General features: G+C 41.1%; 1 protein-coding gene across 5 annotated transcripts; it reads right to left on the reverse strand.

Moving 5' to 3' along the window:
* Positions 1-307: 307 nt before the first annotated feature.
* slc39a6 (solute carrier family 39 member 6) lies at positions 308-17570 on the reverse strand. 5 transcript variants are annotated; one of them, XR_006360461.1, is made up of 13 exons: positions 17452-17570; positions 15261-15494; positions 14657-15158; positions 13538-13682; positions 13316-13417; positions 13082-13251; positions 12791-12985; positions 12601-12676; positions 11990-12403; positions 5451-5531; positions 5151-5341; positions 1197-2830; positions 308-1104 (listed from the first exon to the last, which is right to left on the reverse strand). XR_006360461.1 is itself a non-coding variant. In XM_044026538.1 (12 exons), the coding sequence occupies exons 2-12, from the start codon at positions 15452-15454 to the stop codon at positions 2678-2680; spliced, it is 2223 nt and encodes a 740-aa protein (XP_043882473.1). In that variant the 5' UTR covers positions 15455-15494; positions 17452-17570; the 3' UTR covers positions 308-2677. The 5 variants fall into 5 exon arrangements, 4 of the variants coding, with proteins under 4 accessions (XP_043882473.1, XP_043882492.1, XP_043882482.1 ...); XM_044026538.1 differs by having other exon boundaries at positions 308-2830; XM_044026557.1 differs by lacking the exon at positions 17452-17570 and adding an exon at positions 17054-17299 and having other exon boundaries at positions 308-2830.
* Positions 17571-18525: the final 955 nt, after the last annotated feature.

The following is an 18525-nucleotide window of genomic DNA, read 5'->3' on the forward strand; positions in this document are numbered from 1 at the left end:
TATTTGTTATTCTTTCCAAATAAAATACACATTTTAGTTATTCTTTCAAAATAAAATACATTTTTTTAGCTCTCATTTTTTAATATTTCAAAATAAAATACACGTTTGTTAGCTTTAATTTCTTAATATTATTTCAAAATAAAATACACAATTGTTAGCTTTAATTTATTCTTTCAAAATGAAATACATATTTGTTAGCTTTTATTAGTGAATTATTCTTTCAAAATAAAATTTGTATATTTATGTTAGCTTTAACTTATTAGTTATTTCATAATAAAATAGTCATACGAAAAATTAACGTCAAGTGTTAGTGGAGAGAAAAAGAGCAGCAGCTTTATTTTCATGGAGTTCATGTATTCAGGAATGTAGTGAAGGATGGACGATAGACGACAAAAGACCAACGACAAACACTCAGAGAAACAAACACTTGAAAGTTTTTCAAAATAAAATCAATAACTTGAAAAAAAAAACACATTTGCGTTGACATTTTTCTTAAGAATTTGTTTCTGTAAAAAACAACAGCATGACGAAACATTTATCGCAATATTTTCTCTTTTTTCCCTGATAAACATGTAACAAGTTTGTGATTAAAAACCAAAAATAAAACAAATTTGACCTTTTTTTGCTGTTTAAAGTGTAAATGTTTCCATGACAACAGTTTCAACTCACAGCGATGAATCACGCAACACGTTTAAAGCTGCCAGTGATTTTCCTCCATTTTTACTGATCGGCTGTTCACTCTGCGACAAGTCTGTCATTCAAAGTTCTTACGCAAAAGTTAATGTCTCGAGCGCTGGAACATCCGAGGCAATGCCGGTAGGTAGTTAGCTTAGCATCAGACACACGGTTTAGGCAACAAGACTACGAACAAAAGAATAGATGGATGCTAGCATCGAGTGGAATAAAGACGCTTAATAAAAAGCGTCTTAATAAAAAATGTTCACGTAGCTAAAGCTAACGGGAACTGCGATTCTTTAAAGGTACAGTTATTGATGTGTTAGGAAGAAGAGGGTCGGGCAGGAAGTGAGCAAGGAAGTGAAACTACGTGGAAACATCGGAAAACATGCATTACAATCGCATTTTGTTTACTATGAAGGTAGTTAGCTTAGCATTAGTTTACTTGAGTAACGCAAATTAACACAAAGATCCAGTTACATTTACATCAAGATAAATGTACGCACTTCACAATATTCCACCTTAGCATTAGGCACACAAGTGTACGTCGTGTTCACATCGGTAACATTAGCGGAGGCTAAATTCACAAGGTTTTAAATGATTTAAAAATTTTGCGTGAATTTCGTAAAAGCCACTTGAGGTGGAAATTCGAAACAAGATTCCGACGCAGCGACAGACACAATGAGACAAATGACAATTAATAAAATATTTAGCGCAGAGTCTTGACGTGATTTGATTAACACTTTTTTCCCCACCCACACACAAAACCCCAAACATGTATGATAATAATGTACATGTAACATACAGAAAGAGGTCCATGTCCGCATGAACTTTGACCTAAACGTGACATGAAACTGTTGACAAAGCGTTAGTTAGCGCTGAGGTGCCGAAAAAAGAAATACTTGCGGAGCTTTAAAGGAATAGTTTGCAAATTCTGTGGGGGTTTTTATGAGATCCTGACACAGAAACAAAGGAAAAGACGTAAAATCTATGTCAGTCTACAATATCTTACCACTAACTCTCCCTCACCAGGGAAAATCAGTGATCTTAGCTCACAGGGACACAGGAGCTGCTGGTCCTCTGCTGCCTCGTGTGGTCACTTTGTGTCACTGAAGTCAATCTGAATGTATGATTCTAAAAATGCCGAATTGACAAAAGAAGACGTTAGAACTTAGTGATGGAGGCAACAGTGGATCAACAACTCCTGTGTGTGTGATGTGTGTGAGACTTTGGTGTGGGAGAGTGAGTGGTTTACAAACTTCAGTTTCCTGTTGGAAAAGTCTGTCTCACAGTGAGATAAAGACGTGATCATGTGATGTAGAAATGGTAGACTATGATTAAGTGCCTAAAATCTTTCCTTGTGTCTCCAGGCATCAGATGTTGTGCATTGTCCAAACTAACTTTATAAAAATCTATCTGTAACAAAAAGTGTTAATAAAACTCATAATAATTAACTTTCACTAACATTTCCCATGTGTTTCACAGTTGCTTCACGTGTGTGTGTGAATGTCACCGCGTATTAATCCACGTTACTAAATCCTAGCAATATCGCGTCTTGTAAACGTCTTTGATCAAGGTAGAATTTTAAAAACTGAAGGGATTGATGCAATCTTTTTGAAATGTATGAGAATTACATCACTTGAGATATAATCCTAAACAGAGTATGAGAGACAAGTACGGATACTTTTAGCTTTGACATAAATCTGGAAAATAAAATATTAGAAACTGAATTTCTAGGATTCTGAGGCCTGACCTAAAAGCTGTGATTTTTATATCATTTATTTACGATCAAGGAAAACGCACCATTTGATGAGTGACAGGAGCATGGATCGGGTTTCAGAATCTGTCGTACACGAAGCTGAACATAATTGGGTAATCCTTCATTCTTTTCACACGCCTACCACGACTTAACTTCACGTTTGGGAAAAAAACAAGTGACCTAAAGAAAAACGCAACCCGACACTCACACAAAGCGCCAAACTCCGCCCCCTGCCCCTCCCCCTCAGTATCCCAGGTCCAGCTGGATTTTGTGCTCAAAGATGGCGATGAGCAGCATGATGCAGAAGCCCAGCAGGATGCCGGCATTCTGCAGCAGGAAGAAGCCACAGTGACTGAAGCCGTGGTCGCCAGCATCGTTATGTAACATCTCTGGAACCTGGAAACACAAAGACCACAGAGGATTAGGGCCCTGGGAGACAAGTCGGAATTCTGAGATTAAATTCAAAGTCAGAATTTTGAGGGAAAAGAACTCGGAATTCCAAGATTTGTCAGAAAGTCCGAATTCTGAGATTATATTCAAAATCAGAATTCTGAGATTAAAGTCAACATTCTGAGGAAATAGTCGGAACTCTGAGATTAAAGCCAGAAAGTCGAAATTCTTAAATTAAAGCCAGTAATTCGGAATTCTGAGAGAAAAAGCCAGAATTGTGAGATTAAAGTCAAGAAGTCTGGATTCTGAGGAAAAGTCTGAATTCTGAGATTACTGTAAAATCAGAAAATCGTAATGAGAAAAAAAGTGTGAATTTTGAGATTAAAGTCAAGAAGTCGAAATTCTGAAAAAAAGTCAAAGTATAGTAATTCCGAGAATTCATGTCATTTAATTTTTCACTTCAGCCACTTTAATGTGGCACTAACACACTATTTTTTTCATATTACATTTTTTCTGAAACACGTAGAAGTTGTAGAAATCAGTGAGCCTCGACAGTTCTGAAACTAACGAGACATTGATTTTCTGTGATACATTTGAAAGGGAAATTAATAAAAATGTAATTTTCATGGTTGGTCACAGTTACACAGAACTTCCTGTTTCATGGCGAAGAATGTGAAGACAGTTTAGCCTCCAAAATTTCGACTTCCTGTTGCGTAAAAATGTCTTCCTGTCCAAACAATTTAGGTTCAAATATTTTAAAACGAAATAAATAAAATACAGTTTTTTTATGTTATCTCTCATTTTAGTATTTATTCCTACCAAATAAAAGTTTGTTATCTTTCATTTTAGTAGTTATTCCTACAAAATAAGTTTTTATGTCATCTTTCATTTCATTATTTATTCCTACAAAATAAAACATGAGCAGCCAGCAACACCGACAAAAACACAGGAAGTGACTTCATGTTCTTCCTCCACAAATGTGAGCTTTACAGAGTGCAGTGCAGGAACACGGCCACAAGAGGTTAGTGTCACACTCAGAGACTTCACTGTGTTTACCACACAGACGTGTGTGCGTTTCTGCATGTGTGTCTCTATGTGTGAGTGTCTGTGTGTGCCTCTGTGCGTCTGTGTGTGAGTGTGCCTGTCTATGTGTGAGTGTCTGTGTGTGCCTCTGTGCGTCTGTGTGTGAGTGTGTGTGAGTGTGCCTGTGTGCGTCTGTGTGCGTGTCTCTATGTGTGTGCGCGCGTGCATGCATCATCTGGTCCTGACAGCTGCTTCTCTCAAACACGACAAACTCAAGTAGAATCAGACGTTGGAGACGTTCACCAGCAAGAGCTGAACCAATTAATCATTGAATTAATTTTTAACTCATGTTAGAATCTATTCAATGGTTTGAACGTGGGTTTTTTTAATAATAAAAAAAAACTTGAAACTTGCGGCTTAAACAATGACACGGCTAATTTATGGATTTTCCCGGTTTCACAAACTTCATGCCGTGAAAAAACTGACAACTGTCACACTAGACCAATTGCACAACAAAGTATTTGCAGCCACTCGACATCAGTGTAAATCGTACATTCGTTCGCTCCATGTTCAGTGGGAGGCTTGGATGACAAGTGGGGAGAAATCTTTCACTAAAATGGCCCGCATGCAAAGAGCAACTTATGGTCAAGTCTGCCAGTGGATCCTGACAGTGTGGAGCATTGACAAACAATCCACTATCATCAATAGGTTTGGAAAGGCTGGACTGCTGCGCGTTGAAGAAGAACCATAGTTACCAAGGCAAGACACAGACGCCACAAAACAAAATAAATAATGGCCGTCTAACAGTGCTCAGCTGTAGACACCGCGCAACGGTGAGATGACACGACGACTGATTGGCCCAGTGGCCTGTCTGTCAAGAATACCTGGCTCAATGGCCTAATGAGAGGCTAGAGACGCCCAGGAGTTGCAAAAATCTAACAACTTGAATGATATATGCTATATATGTATGCTTTACATATTTTTTTTGTCCTTTCAACAGTTTCACATTATATACAATAGTTAAAATTAATAAAACCCTGATTAACTACTGTTAAATTTAAACATCTACACATTATATGCAGATATATTGTCAATAGGTACATTATGTTGAGCTGTACTGTCTGTTCTAAAATAAAATTCTGTTAAAAGTGTTCAGTGGTTGGCGTTCAGTGGCGAGCGTTCAGTGGTGCGTGGCGTGCGTTCAGTGGCGAGTATTCAGTGGTGTGTGGCGAGTGTTCAGTGGCGAGCAATCAGTGGCGAGCGTTCAGTGGTGAGTTCAGGTTCAGGTGCAGACGTCACTCACCATGTCCACCAGAGCCACGTACATGAAGAGACCAGCTGTGAGTGCAAATATCCACATGGAGATGTTTGCGGCGTAGTGTCCAATCAGGATACCGGTGATCATGCCCAGGAATGCCATCATGGCCGACAGCACATTGTACAGGATGGCCTGACGCACCGTCATGCCGGCCTTAAGCAGCACTGCAAAGTCACCTGGGAAAATTCAAAAGTTCAAGTCGTCAAGAGCTAAAACTCAACAACATCTGAATAATATTAGCGTGGGAGGGGACGGGTGTGAGAGTTAAAGGGTCAGAGGTCTTACCTAACTCATGAGGCAGCTCGTGACAGAAGACGGCCACGGACGTGCTGAGGCCGCTGGACAGACCCTCTGTGAACGCCGCCCCTGCACCACAATACCACCGCGTCACTCACACAGTTGAAAAACAGAAACATACATACAAAGAAATCAGACACCAACGTGTAGGTCGCCACCATGTGGCCATGCCGGTATTACAGCTCGCCTGATATCTGTTGTCACCGTTGCCGAAAACTGGGGGGTATTCCGTCGAGCAGGCTAAAGGCAACGCCAAGCTTAAATGGCCAAGTCTGGCTAATATGAGTGAGAGTTCGGTTGCATCAAAGAGGCTGAGATTAGCCCCAACTCAGTAACCATGGAAACTATGGCTAAGCCTCAACTATGGCTAAGCCATAACTGTGGCTCAGGTTTCCGTTCCATCAATCTGAGCCTCAACCCTATTCATCCAAGGTGGCTAATGTGAATGCCAGCCAAGTAACCATGGTAACTTATGCTGCCAGGCAAACCTGGTCTGTAGCAGGCTAAAAGTGAAGCTTAGCACCATCTATGATCAAAGAATGTCCAATAGACAGAAACAGAGACACACAACTGTCATGGAATGATAAAATAATATGTAAAACATAAAATATATAATAAAATGTATTCAAGAAATTATTTATACTAATAATTATATATTTTATAAGTATATGAAAGAACATTATCACCAAAATAAACATAATAAAAAATGAGACACAAATAAATACAAAATTAAACTAAGACACTGAAAATAAAAGATTGAATATGTACACCAAACCACAATTAGATGATTGATTTGCTGTCAACTGCATTCCCTCACTGTAATAGGGGTCCTTGTTTCCATTGAATTGCTTGATTTGCTAAAATGATTCTAAATGAATAAAAAATTTTTTTTTACAATCAATAGATCTGTCATATGATTATTTGCTATAGAATGATAACCAACATTGCATTTCTTCTTGTAATAATCTACCATCAATTGTATGATAAATGTGATGAGTCATGTAAAATACTTTGATTAAATGTAGCCTATTATTATCAAAAATGTAGGCAAGGCAACTTTATATAGTACATTTTAGCACAAGGTGATTCAAAGTGCTTTACATAAAATAAAATGAAAACACAACAATTCAACATACAGCATCTGGGACTAAATACAGCATGTAAAAATGACAGGCTTAAATTAAAATGATATCAATTCTATACAATTGGCCATGCAGGAAATAAATCAAAGCTATCCCATCGATTTGCATAACATTGAGTTGATAAATATCACTTACTAACATTACTACTAGGGCTGCCAAATGATCAAATATGGAGAATTTCACATAAATTGCAGTGAATCAATAATGCTATTTTAATTATGTTCATATGAATGTTACTTATTAGGGCTGTCTTTGTTCTTTGGGGATTTTCCTTTTAATTTTAGGGATTTGGTTGCATTAATAGGTCCACATAACAAAAACCATCAAGAAATCAATTGGTAGATTATTGTCTACATATATTTTGTGCCTTTGATGGAGGATTTATATAACATGATGATGCTGAAATACTTCATTTTCTTTGTCACTTACGCATTCAGCCTGTCGGCAATATTCTGCCACGCCACATCCCTCGCTTTATTGATTGCCACGGTATTGCCCTTCTTTGGGATTATGTGGCTGTAATCCTCATATACCTCCATGAGGAGGGTTTGCTCCGCTGCGGAGAACATCTCTGCACGCTCGTTTCCCTTGCTTTTGGCATTTTTGACAGTTTTCGTGCTCGACTAGAATGGCCTTTTTATTTTCCCTGTGGGCGTGCACAAGTTGAGGCTTAAAGGGGACATATTATACCCTATTTCCCCCATTAAAATAGTTCCCTGGTGTCCTAATGAACATGTCAGTGACATGCTTTGGTCAAAATACCATAAGGATGAAGAATCATAGTAGTTCAATAACCCTGCTAAACCCGCCCCTTTCAGAATGCTCGGTTTTCGTGCATGGTCCCTTTATATGCAAATGAGACACAGGCAAACACACACCCACTTCTTCCAGGGGGTTTCTGATTTGTCCTCTTTACAGCGCTTTACAGCTCTATTCGTCTCCCCCTCCCTCCACTAGCTCTCTGACAATATCAACATGGCAGCGTGCGCAGAAAACAGCGAGAGTGCCGTCACAAGAATAGACGTCCTACATAAGGATCGAGCCGAACACTGCCGAACTGTAAATCAGTTAAAATTGGCTGATCGCCAGCGGCGCGCTGAATAAACTGTATGTTGCTGTATCAGACCGGAGACTGTGCTCCGGAGACCTCACCACCACTGACCAGCTCCGGTGCTCCGGCGAGCTGGCGATCACCGGTGCTGCACTCTCTGTGTCACCGCTGATAGCCAGCGGCAGTTTGTGCCGGACAAAGTCAGCAAACGTGTGTTCGCACCACTTCGCATCAGACTGCGACCAGCGGTCGCCGTATTTAGTCAGGGGACGTATTTCACCGACGTGTGTTTGCACGTCGGTGAAATACGTCCCCTATGCGGCCACCGTCAAGATGGCCGCATAGCGAGAAAGCTCCACCAGACCTCCGGAGACGCTTATTGAGCAGGTGCAACGGCTGTCCTGGAGGAGATTGGACAGACGAGCGATGAAGGGCACAACCGGGCGGGATTCTAGCTACAAGGACAAGCTTCAAGCCTTCAGAAGACCATCACCGGCCCCCTCTGGGACATAAAGGATTTAACCCACAGCTCGAGGACGGCGGAATCAACTGTGAAATGTGTATGTATGTATGTATTATGTATGTATGTATAAATAGATATATATTTGTATTTATTATGTATGTATATACATTATATTTTTTTTCTTTTCTTATACTTGGACCTGTACTATGGCTGTAATTAGTGGTGAAGATCCTAATGGACTGGTTCTTTCGGGGCCCTTGGATTTTTTGTTTTCCGTTTTCTCCCTCTCCCTTTTTTCCTATATGCGACTATCGCAGGTAAGGGCCTCTTCCTCCAAACTGAGGAGGCTCAACAGGGTGAGGTTAACAGACCCCTATATAGGGAGTCACACGGACAAATTGTGTTTGGTGGGATGTTTATCAAGATGTTAGTTGTTCATTCCCTGCCGGTTCTTGCAGGAGGGGGAATCGCACCAAGTTTTTGAGTGAGATGACGGGGGGAATCACATAGATGCAAAACAGGTCTTTAAAAATAGCATAATTTAATATAAATAGAGTACTCAATCCAGTTAAGAGAGGGAAGATCTTATCAAAATTAAAGAAAGATAAAATTCAAGTGGCTTTCTTACAGGAGTCACACCTCAATGACTCTGAACATGCTAAATTGAATAAATCAGGATTTAAACATGTTTTCTTTTTTCCCATGGAGAGGGGTGGCGATTATGATATCTAGTGCTGTAAACTACGAACACATATCAGAACTCAAAGATAACAAAGGCAGATTTGCGTGAAGTGGGGATTGTGGACGTGTGGAGAGAGTTAAACCCGACAAGCCGAGACTATTCCCATTACTCACACGCTCACAACTTCTACTCGCGAATCGATTACTTTTTCATGCTTAAAGGAGATATTTTTATGGTGGATAACTGTGAAATAAGACCAGTACCATTTTGGATCATGGTCCCGTTTATATGTCACTCCATCTGAATAATAATAAGAAGTCCACTCTATGGAGACTGAATAATATTAAAGATAAGTTGAAAGGTGAAATTCAGTTGTATTTGGAGAATAACGATAAGGATGAAGTGACTCCACCTATCCTCTGGGATGCATTAAAAGTGGTGATTAGAGGTAAAATAATAGCCATCTGCTCATATGAGGAGAAAAATAAGTAAAAAAAACTAAAATGACATAGAAACTAGTCCGGAGAAAATCAAGCAGTGCTTCGGAAAATACTATAAAACATTGTATTCCCAACCACAGGCAAGCAACGACAACCAGATCGATACCTTTCTGGCTCAGATAAATCTCCCGAAGATCACTGATGATCAAAATGAAAAGTAAATATCTAAAATAACAAAAGAAGAAATTAAATTAGCAATCAGGAGGATGAAAGGGGGGAAGTCTCCTGGGACAGATGGTTTTCCCACAGAATGGTACAAAACAATGCAAGATCAACTAATTCCAACATTATTAAAAACGTTCAATTGGGTTTTGAAAAACAAAAACATCCCCCCCTCATGAAAGGAGGCAACGATTTCAGTCATACCTAAGGAGGGGAAAGATAAATTAGAATGTGGGAATTATCGTCCTGTCAGTCTTCTGAATAATGATTATAAATTATTCACATCCATATTGTCTAAAAGAATAGAACTGATGTTACCAGTATTAATACATAAGGACCAGACTGGCTTTGTCAGACAAAGGCAGACCCAAGATAACATCAGAAGAACACTGCACCTTATGAGACAAGTCACACAAAAAAGATTGGACACTGATATTGAGTTTGGATGCAGAGAAAGCATTCATTTTTATATAAAGTACTTTCAAAATGTGGCTTCCATACAACTATAATTGATACTGTACATTTGCAGCACTATACAACAAACCAACAGCTAGAATTAAAATCAATGGAGATCTAACCCATTCATTCATTTTGGAAAGAGGAACAAGACAAGGGTGTTGTGCGTCGCCACTCCTCTTTGCCTTGTTTATAGAACCCATGAGTCAATTGATTAGGCAAAGATCAGATATACTGGGGGTAATAATGACTTCAGGGGAGCAAAAACTGGCCCTATTTACTGACGATTTATTGATAAGTTTATCACAACCTTCCTTGCTTACAGGAATACTACCTTGCAGCCCAAATGAGGCCTTTAATCTGCCTGTGTTCACCAACATACACTGCAGCATGGAAGGAAATGGAAGGCACAGTGATAAAGGGAATCCCAATAACAGCCCTACTATGTGATAACAGATTACAAGTAGGACAGGAAATCCCAGAAGACTGGGAACCCTGGCAGGAAATAGTAAAACAATAATAAACAATTGTAGATTAGGGGAAGCATCTAAAATGATGAGGTGGTGGCCTATGATTCAGACTTTGCACCAAATAGAATTGATGCCAGATTTAAGATATGGATCTCAAAAGGTTTAACTACCTATTATTCATTTGTCCATAAAGGGACATTTCGGAGTTTTGAAGATCATGGACTGGGAAGGGATGATTTCTTTAGATATCTACACTAGATGTAGTGTAGACACTATTTTAACAAAAATCTTAAAAAGGTCTTAGTTAAAGGTGAGTCAGGGCTCATGGAGGTATTTTTATCATTAACTAAACCCAGATCAGGCAACAAAATTATCTCCAAGTTATACAATGCCATACAATTATCTAAACAAGAGAACACAGAATACATAAAAAAGAAATAGGAAAAAGAAGTAAATCTAACGATCACACATAGGGAGAAAATATGCCAGCTAGAATGGGTGTCGACCGGGTCAAACACGTGGCGGGAGTTCTGCTGGAAAAACACCGCAAGATTTCTTATTACACCTATTCAGAGAAGACATCAGGGCAATGGGGACGCTTGTTCGAGACTTTGTGGGTCGAATGGAGCCAATCATTTTCATATTTTGTGGGACCGTCAGGCAATAAGACCTTACTGGGAAGATATCCACAAACATATAAATGTATTTAATGTAAACATTCGGTTTAAATGTGAAACTGTGTATTTGGGCGATCTGTTGTTGGAAACATGGAACAAAGGAGACAAAAAACTGCTGCCTATACTGTAGCAGCCAGTAAGAAATCCGTTACGAGGAAATGGTTAAAAGTAGAACCACCCACCATTGATGATTGGATTGAAATTGTCTATGGGATTTATGTTATGGAGAAGATCTCCTTTTCCCTCAAAGTTGAAAAAGACAAATTTTATAAGATGTGGTCCAAATGGACTGAGTACGTGAAACCAATCAGATCTGATTTCATTTGACTGTATTTGTGCTTTGTGTGAAACTGACCTTTTTTTTTATGTGATGTTTTGTTCGTTTGAGATGGTGCGCTCCCCAGTTTTGTTTTGTTTGTTTATCGTTCTCAACTAGATAAGTAGTGGTCCGTAAAAGTAAATTCCAGAAGGGCAATATGGACAAAATCATCAGGATTTTCTGCATCCATTCTTTCCTGTGACCTTGAATGACTACAATTGTATTTATTGTATGTGATGGAAATCTGCCTTTCTAAATAAAAATTTCAAAAACAAAATCAAAAATAATGGGACAAAAAGAAATCAATGGACATTTAGAAAAGACAAAAATGTGCGATTAATTGCGAGTTAACTATGACATTAATGCGATTAAATATTTTAATCGTTTGACAGCACTAGCAGTAATAAATTAATGTATTTTTACACAGTGGTGTCAGTTTAAACAGTTTCTGCTTCTTTGTCCGTCTGCCAAAAGGAGTCGCGGTTTCACCGCTATCCTATATTCTATGTACACCTGGGTCAGAGTTTACATAGAAGACCGTTTTTTTTTTTCTATTGTTCGATTGTATCAAAAAACTTCTCGTCTCTGTGGTAACGCAGACTCACCGATAGCCAGGCCGTCGCTGAAGTTGTGCAGTCCGTCTCCCATGATGACCATCCAGGCGAGCGCGGCCACGCCCGCCTGCTGGAAGTGCTGCTCCGAGTAGGAGTGGGCATGGCTGTGCGGGTGGTGGTTCTGTGAGTGATGATGGTGCAGGATGTGGTGGTAGTCGTGGTGGTGGTGGTGCATGCTGTCGGCCTGGCCCACCGTGTCATGGAAGTGGGAGTGGCACTTGTTTTCACAGTCCTCGTCCGTGTAGGTGACGGCGGTGGCAGCACTTCCCGATGCCCGGCCGTAACCCGGTGACGAGACCACGGCAACCGGAGGCGCCAGCATCACCTGCTCTTCCTCCGCCACGCTGCCGTCGTGCAGAGTGCTGGGGTGGTCGCCAAATGTCCCGGCGCCATTTGTCTCCACGTCTGGAAAAATGCCATGAAAGTAAAATAAAACCAGAAGAGACAATGAATCTATTACTAATCCATTCATTGTCAACTTAAATCCAGTTTCTGTCATTTTTCAGCTTCTTAAATGTGGATATTTTCAACTTTCTTTGTTCCAGAAAATCTTTAAAAGTGAATAATTTTAGTTTGTGGAAATTTTTTCACAAACATCTCACCATCAGCTGACTTCAGGTCGTTCTCACCCAGTGTCGTCTGCTTCTCCACAGCGTTGTTTTCCCACTTCTTCTGGACCTGCGTGACAAGAGATCACGGTGTGGTTTACAACTTCAGTTTCTTGTCTCACAGTGAGATAAAGATGTCTTTCTCTCACTGTTGGACAGAAAAAAAGCTCCCTAAAGCTCTGACCTTCTGTTTCTTGTCCTTATACATTTTTCCCAACGTCAGAAAGTGTTCGATGAGAAACATGAAGTAGACTCCACCCAGAGCCGTCACGCCCTTCCACACGGCATCCAGGTCTCCGTCCTCCTCGCCATGGAGATGATGCTCCTCCAAGTTTGTCTCAAAGTCCTCGTTGTGGTGATGATGGTGTCCTCCCTGAGACTGAAGCAGCAGAAACACAAACACGCCGTTATTTAACTGCTCAACAGGAGGAATGCACTCCGCAGTAAGCCCCACCCCGCCCCCGTGTCTACTCACGTGTGGGATGAGATGAAGGAAGGCGTCGCCACTCAGCGTACCGACTGCCAGCGCCACCAGGAAGCTGAGGAGGAACTTGAAGAAAACTCTGTTCATGAGCGGGATGAGGACGACGCCGAGGAGCGAGAGCAGACTAATGATGGTGATGGAGATGAAGCCACCGATCCACGCTGTAACACACACACACACACTCAGAAACTTGGTCTAAAATTCTACACAGAATAACAACGTTACCTGTTGCGATGTTCTTTTCCACAGCTGTGCGCTCGCTGTGGTCATGGTCCGAGTGGTTGTGGTCACCATGGTGACCATGAGCGTGTTTGTGATGTTTGCCGTCTGGCGAAGAAAGGAGGGAAACAACTGTCATGCATAAACAGAACTTTATGAAAATTGCTTATTTCTTGTTTGACCAGAGCAAAAATCAAAACAAAATAATCATTTTGTTTTTCATCAAACCTTTCAGCGTGTGTGCGTGTACGATGCACGCCCCAGCATCAATCTGGTTGAGGAGGGCGGGGCAAAGGTAGCTGAAGTCTCCTAGGGCCATGCCCACTTCCTGAGACATCCCATGTGATGAAAGGAGTCTGTAGGCGTTCAGGCACTGCAGGAAAAACAGCTATGTTCTGATTCTGAATTCATAGTAAAACTAGTCAACTCCAGTTTGATACACTTGTTGATTAGAATGAGGTAAAGACACCGAATCTGAGTGACGGTGGCCCCTGCTGCTGAGAACCAGACACAGACTCCCACAGCGAATAAAGTCTGTGATATCTACGTCACATGTTTACGTCTTTATCTCACTGTAAGACAGACCTTCCAACAGGAAACTGAAGTTTGTTAACCACTCACTCTGCCGCACCAAAGTCCATAGAGAAAATCAGTGATTTTAACATCACAGCACACAGGAGTTGGTGATCCACTGCTGCCTCATCACTAATGGCGTATTTCCACCAGCTCTATTTGACTCACCTCAGCACGATCAGGTTGCATCTCCACTACAATAAAAAGTATCTACTTGACGTGGGCGGAGTCATCACTGCACGGGTGCATGAAACTGCGGTGACTTTGTTTTATACATGGCACACACACACACACACACACACACACACACACACACACACACACACACACACACAAGAGTGACTAGTGGCTTTACACCAGACTCCTGTAGTTGTTGGAGATTAACCCAAGTTTTTAGGATTGTTAAGTAGTTTTAACTTATCTACAGTTCGGCATTGTACTATTTTTAGTACATGGTACCAGGTACTATGCTAGTGGAAACGCTACTTAAACCGTGCTGTGGCGTGGTGAGGCGAGTAGAGCCGGTGGAAATGCGCCACATGTGACCACACGAGGCAGCAGACCAGCAGCTCCTGTGTCGCTGTGAGCTAAGTCACTGATTTTATATGTGGACATTGGTGAGGGAGAGCGAGTAGTTTACAAATTTCAGTTTCCTGTTGGAAAAGTCTGTCTCACAGCTCAGTCAGATCTGACAACGCGTCAGTTCCTCATACAGACAAATCTTTCTTCAAGAAAGTGGAATGTAGCAACTGTAAACCATGGTTACAGTCGTACCTCTGCACTTGCTATGCTGCCATTCACATGATCATGGTCAGGGTCTTGGCTGTGATCGTGGTCGTCTCCTCTGCTGACTGCAGCAGCCTCAGTCACCGTCGCCCTGGTAACAGCAGCTCTGGTTGTTTGGTCTCCGGCAGCACTGTGCTGTCCTGGGCCCCCTTGTTTCGCCAACAGCTGAGCGCTGTACACCGCCGCGGTGCCGACCTCCTGCACCGCCGTGGTCTTCTTGAGGTATAGGTTCTGCTGGTTTTCTGGGTTCTCCTGTTTCTTACCCCGCGTGCCGCCTCGATCGTCTTGATTCTTCTGGAATTTTTCCGGTTGCAAGGCTTCACTGTGGACGAGTTTGTGGTCGTGTGAGTTGTTGTCGTGGAGATGGTGGCCGTGGTGGTGGTCCAGCTGCTCGTGATGCTGCACCATCACAGTCCTGATGCGATCCAGCCCCACGCTCTGCAGCAGACGCTTTAACCCGTCCAGAGAGATGCTGCCGTTTTCTCCATACCTGCCAGGTTTGGTGAAACGTTATACAAAATTAATTAAAATTAAAACTCCTAACTCCGAGTTAAGCCCTGTGAGCTCGGAAATTCAGCATGTGTCCACTCACCTGTTGAACAGCGCCTCCAGGTGTCGTCTCTGGCTCTGCTCCGCCCTCTGTGGGTCGACCACGGCCGACACCAAGCGGGTCACCTCGGGGGTGGACGTGCCGCGGTCCGATTCAGACGAAGAACCGCAGCCCAACATACTCACTATGAGGAGGACCACGGCCACCGCGCCTCGGCTCTTCTCGTCACGTGCCATCACGGCCACGGTCCACGGGACAAACAGGAAGTGATGTCACCTGAAAATGTTGCGTAGATCAGATTGTGTCATGTCCATTTACATCGGAATCTGACTTCCCTGACCCTCTGAAATGCCAAGTCCAGACTACAAATGGAACCCACTGTTAATAAAATTCTCATTTTTACGTTATGTTCCTTTTCATTTTAGTAGTTATTCCTACAAAATAAAATACATGTTTTATGTTATCCTTAATTTGAGTTATTCCTACAAAAGAAAACACATTTTATGTTATGCATCAATTTAGTAGTTATTCCTACAAATTCAAATACATGTTTTTATTTTACCTTTCAATTCAGTAGGTATTCCTACAAAATAAAATACTAGGGCTGCAACTAACGAATATTTTCTCCATTAATCAATTAGTTATTTGGTTCATAAAATGTGTAAAAATGTTGATCAGCGTTTGTTAAACCTGAAAATGATAATGTTCTCAAACGCTTGCTTTGTCCACAAGTTCAGAGAAGAGTGTTTTATAAGTTTGGAGCAGATGTAAAAATACTCTCAGCAGGTGTGTAAACACACTTATCATCCACAGCTACAGCTGGACTTTACCTACACACACACACACACACACACACACACACACACACACACACACACCCAGACACACACACAAAGGGATTAACACTAATGAAAATACAATTACAGGACAGCTGGCCAGCAAGGCGGAGAACAGTTTCACGGATTATGCTGAAATCCGGATACAGATTACAAATAACACCCACTTATTTTCTGTGTTAAAACATACATACAAATGCTTTTGTAAAGCCTGAAGGTGTAACCCACACACCGCAGGTTGTCCATTTAGAAAGTTGTGTATTATTCCAGCTGCAATTTACTCAGGGTGCACCCTGATCTGTGCCACGTGATCACTATTGTTTTATCGATCTGGCCGCATCATTCCTTAAAGAACTTGTTTTCTTTTACCTTATCACCCCAGAGACAGATCAGTCCAGTCCCAAATACAGGCTTACTTGTGAATCCCAGAGTCTGTAAAGCCCGTGGTACACATGTCACTTTAGGAGGCGGAGCCTCTCTCTATTTAAATCTAGACTTAAAGCCGTCCTTTTGGGTAAACCTTGTAGTTAGAGCATATCTTAGTTAGGCTGCTGGAGGAACTTACACTCACTCACACACAACAGTCTCTGCTGCTGCTTGTATAAATAACATTGTCGTTGTATATACATAACCGACTGTTAAATGAGTTTGAAACCCCTGTTGTCAAGGTTTCTGTCTCACTACTGTATGTACAGAGAGTGAGAGGATGTACAGTGTGAGTTCACGCTATAGAAACAAAAAAGATTAGGTGGGTGGAAACAACTACTAGTCGATTGTTCGCTCTATTGATTTACAGTGCAGACTGAGTCTAAAAAAAAAGTATTTATTTAATGCATTCATTTTAAATATTCGCGCTGTGGTGCAGAGGGAGATGATAAATTGAACGTTTCCTTAACGGAGTCTGGTTATGGAAGGTGGCTCACAGAGCTCATCTTCAACGGTCCACTGTTAGCTGCTAACGCTGTTAGCACGACTAGATTCACATCTTCACGTACTAACTGTGAATTAGCGGTGTTAGCTTCCCAGCTAGCTGCGGTTGTGCGGTGACATTTCTCGGGGAAGTGGACACCGACAAATGCCGGGCCACCGCGGAACAGGCCCGACGGACCGAGTCTGGCGGACAAACCACGCCGCTAACACGTTAAAAGTGGTGTTTTCCGCAGCATGAGCGAACACTCTGACCGCGTACACACACACGGCAGAGGTAAACAGTAGCACGTTGGGTCTGCGCTCTGCACCAGCGCGGTGCCGTGTGCACAAAGACGACAAACCCGGAAACTAAGCCGCCGCCGCCGCGTTGCTGCCGCCGTGCGGAGCTGAAGATCCGCTTCCTCTTCTTCACTTAATCTGGAATTAAACGTTTAAAATAAACACGTAAAGAAGCGACGGTGACTTACAGTGAATCCCCGCGTCTGTGGCTCACGGTGCCGGTCGGTCGTTCTTCTGTCCGGTAACGACGACGGCGAGAGGATGCTGAGCGTGCGGTGCCTTCAGGGACTGTCGGAAATCTGACAGAGACACGGAGACATGTGGACACGTGACTGCAGGAGACAATCCTGGAAATAATAAAGTGTGAACATGTTATATACTGAGCATACTAATATTTATCTGTGTTCGGTAAGAATTGCGTGAAACCCTGGTGAAAGAAATCGTGAAAAAGAAGTCAAGTCAAGTTTTTTTAAAATCGTGTTTTATAAAAATAATATATACATAATTTATAAAACACGATTTGTTTAACGTTATTTTATAAAACACGATTTTATATACTATACATATATGTATATATTTATAAACTAGTGCCGATGAAACAGATCTAATGCTGTTTTCAAAAAAGTAAAAGTATTATGTACTGTACTGCATATATATATTTTTATTTTATGTTTCATGACACATTCATTTTCAAATCTGGTTAAATTCGTAAATGACACACGAAGAACTAAGGAAAAGACAACAATAATGTTTAATGTATTATTCAGTTAAAGATTTCCAGTTTGATTTCACAATTCAATGTTTGTTTGTTTTCCACAGTCGACCTCATTCACTACAATCATACGTGTTTATTTATTCATTGGGCTGATATAGTTTAACACACACACAGAGAAACAATTTTACTGTGGACTGGGTGTTTCTCTGTTTTTTCTCTCAGTACTTTATACAAACACACTCCAAAAAAACACCAAACTGTCCCTTTAATGTTTGTTTTCCTGATTCTTAATTTTAAATAATAAAAAAAAAACATCACAAATTCTCTCCGGTGAATACATTCAATACATTTAAGTCAATTTAATTTATCTGTCAATTATTTGGCCCACAAATGTATTCATTGTTTGCTTCAGAAAATGTTGAATTCTTAATTTTATTCTTTTAAGAAGCTGAAAAATGACAGGAAGTAGAAAATATTCACATTTCAGAAGCTGAACAATGACAGAAAGTGTTTTAATGATTTAAAATAAAGACCCAAACACCCAAAC

This window comes from Solea senegalensis, linkage group LG1, assembly GCF_019176455.1.
Source record: "Solea senegalensis isolate Sse05_10M linkage group LG1, IFAPA_SoseM_1, whole genome shotgun sequence".
NCBI classification, from domain to species: domain Eukaryota; kingdom Metazoa; phylum Chordata; class Actinopteri; order Pleuronectiformes; family Soleidae; genus Solea; species Solea senegalensis.

Coding starts and splice junctions, on each gene's coding strand:
- slc39a6 (XM_044026538.1), bottom strand. CDS start 15,454: ATGGCACGTGACGAGAAGAGCCGAGGCGCGGTGGCCGTGGTCCTCCTC. Junction 13,683..14,656: donor GCAGCATAGCAAGTGCAGAG/GTACGACTGTAA, acceptor TTTTTCCTGCAG/TGCCTGAACGCCTACAGACT. Junction 13,252..13,315: donor GGAAAAGAACATCGCAACAG/GTAACGTTGTTA, acceptor TGTGTGTTACAG/CGTGGATCGGTGGCTTCATC.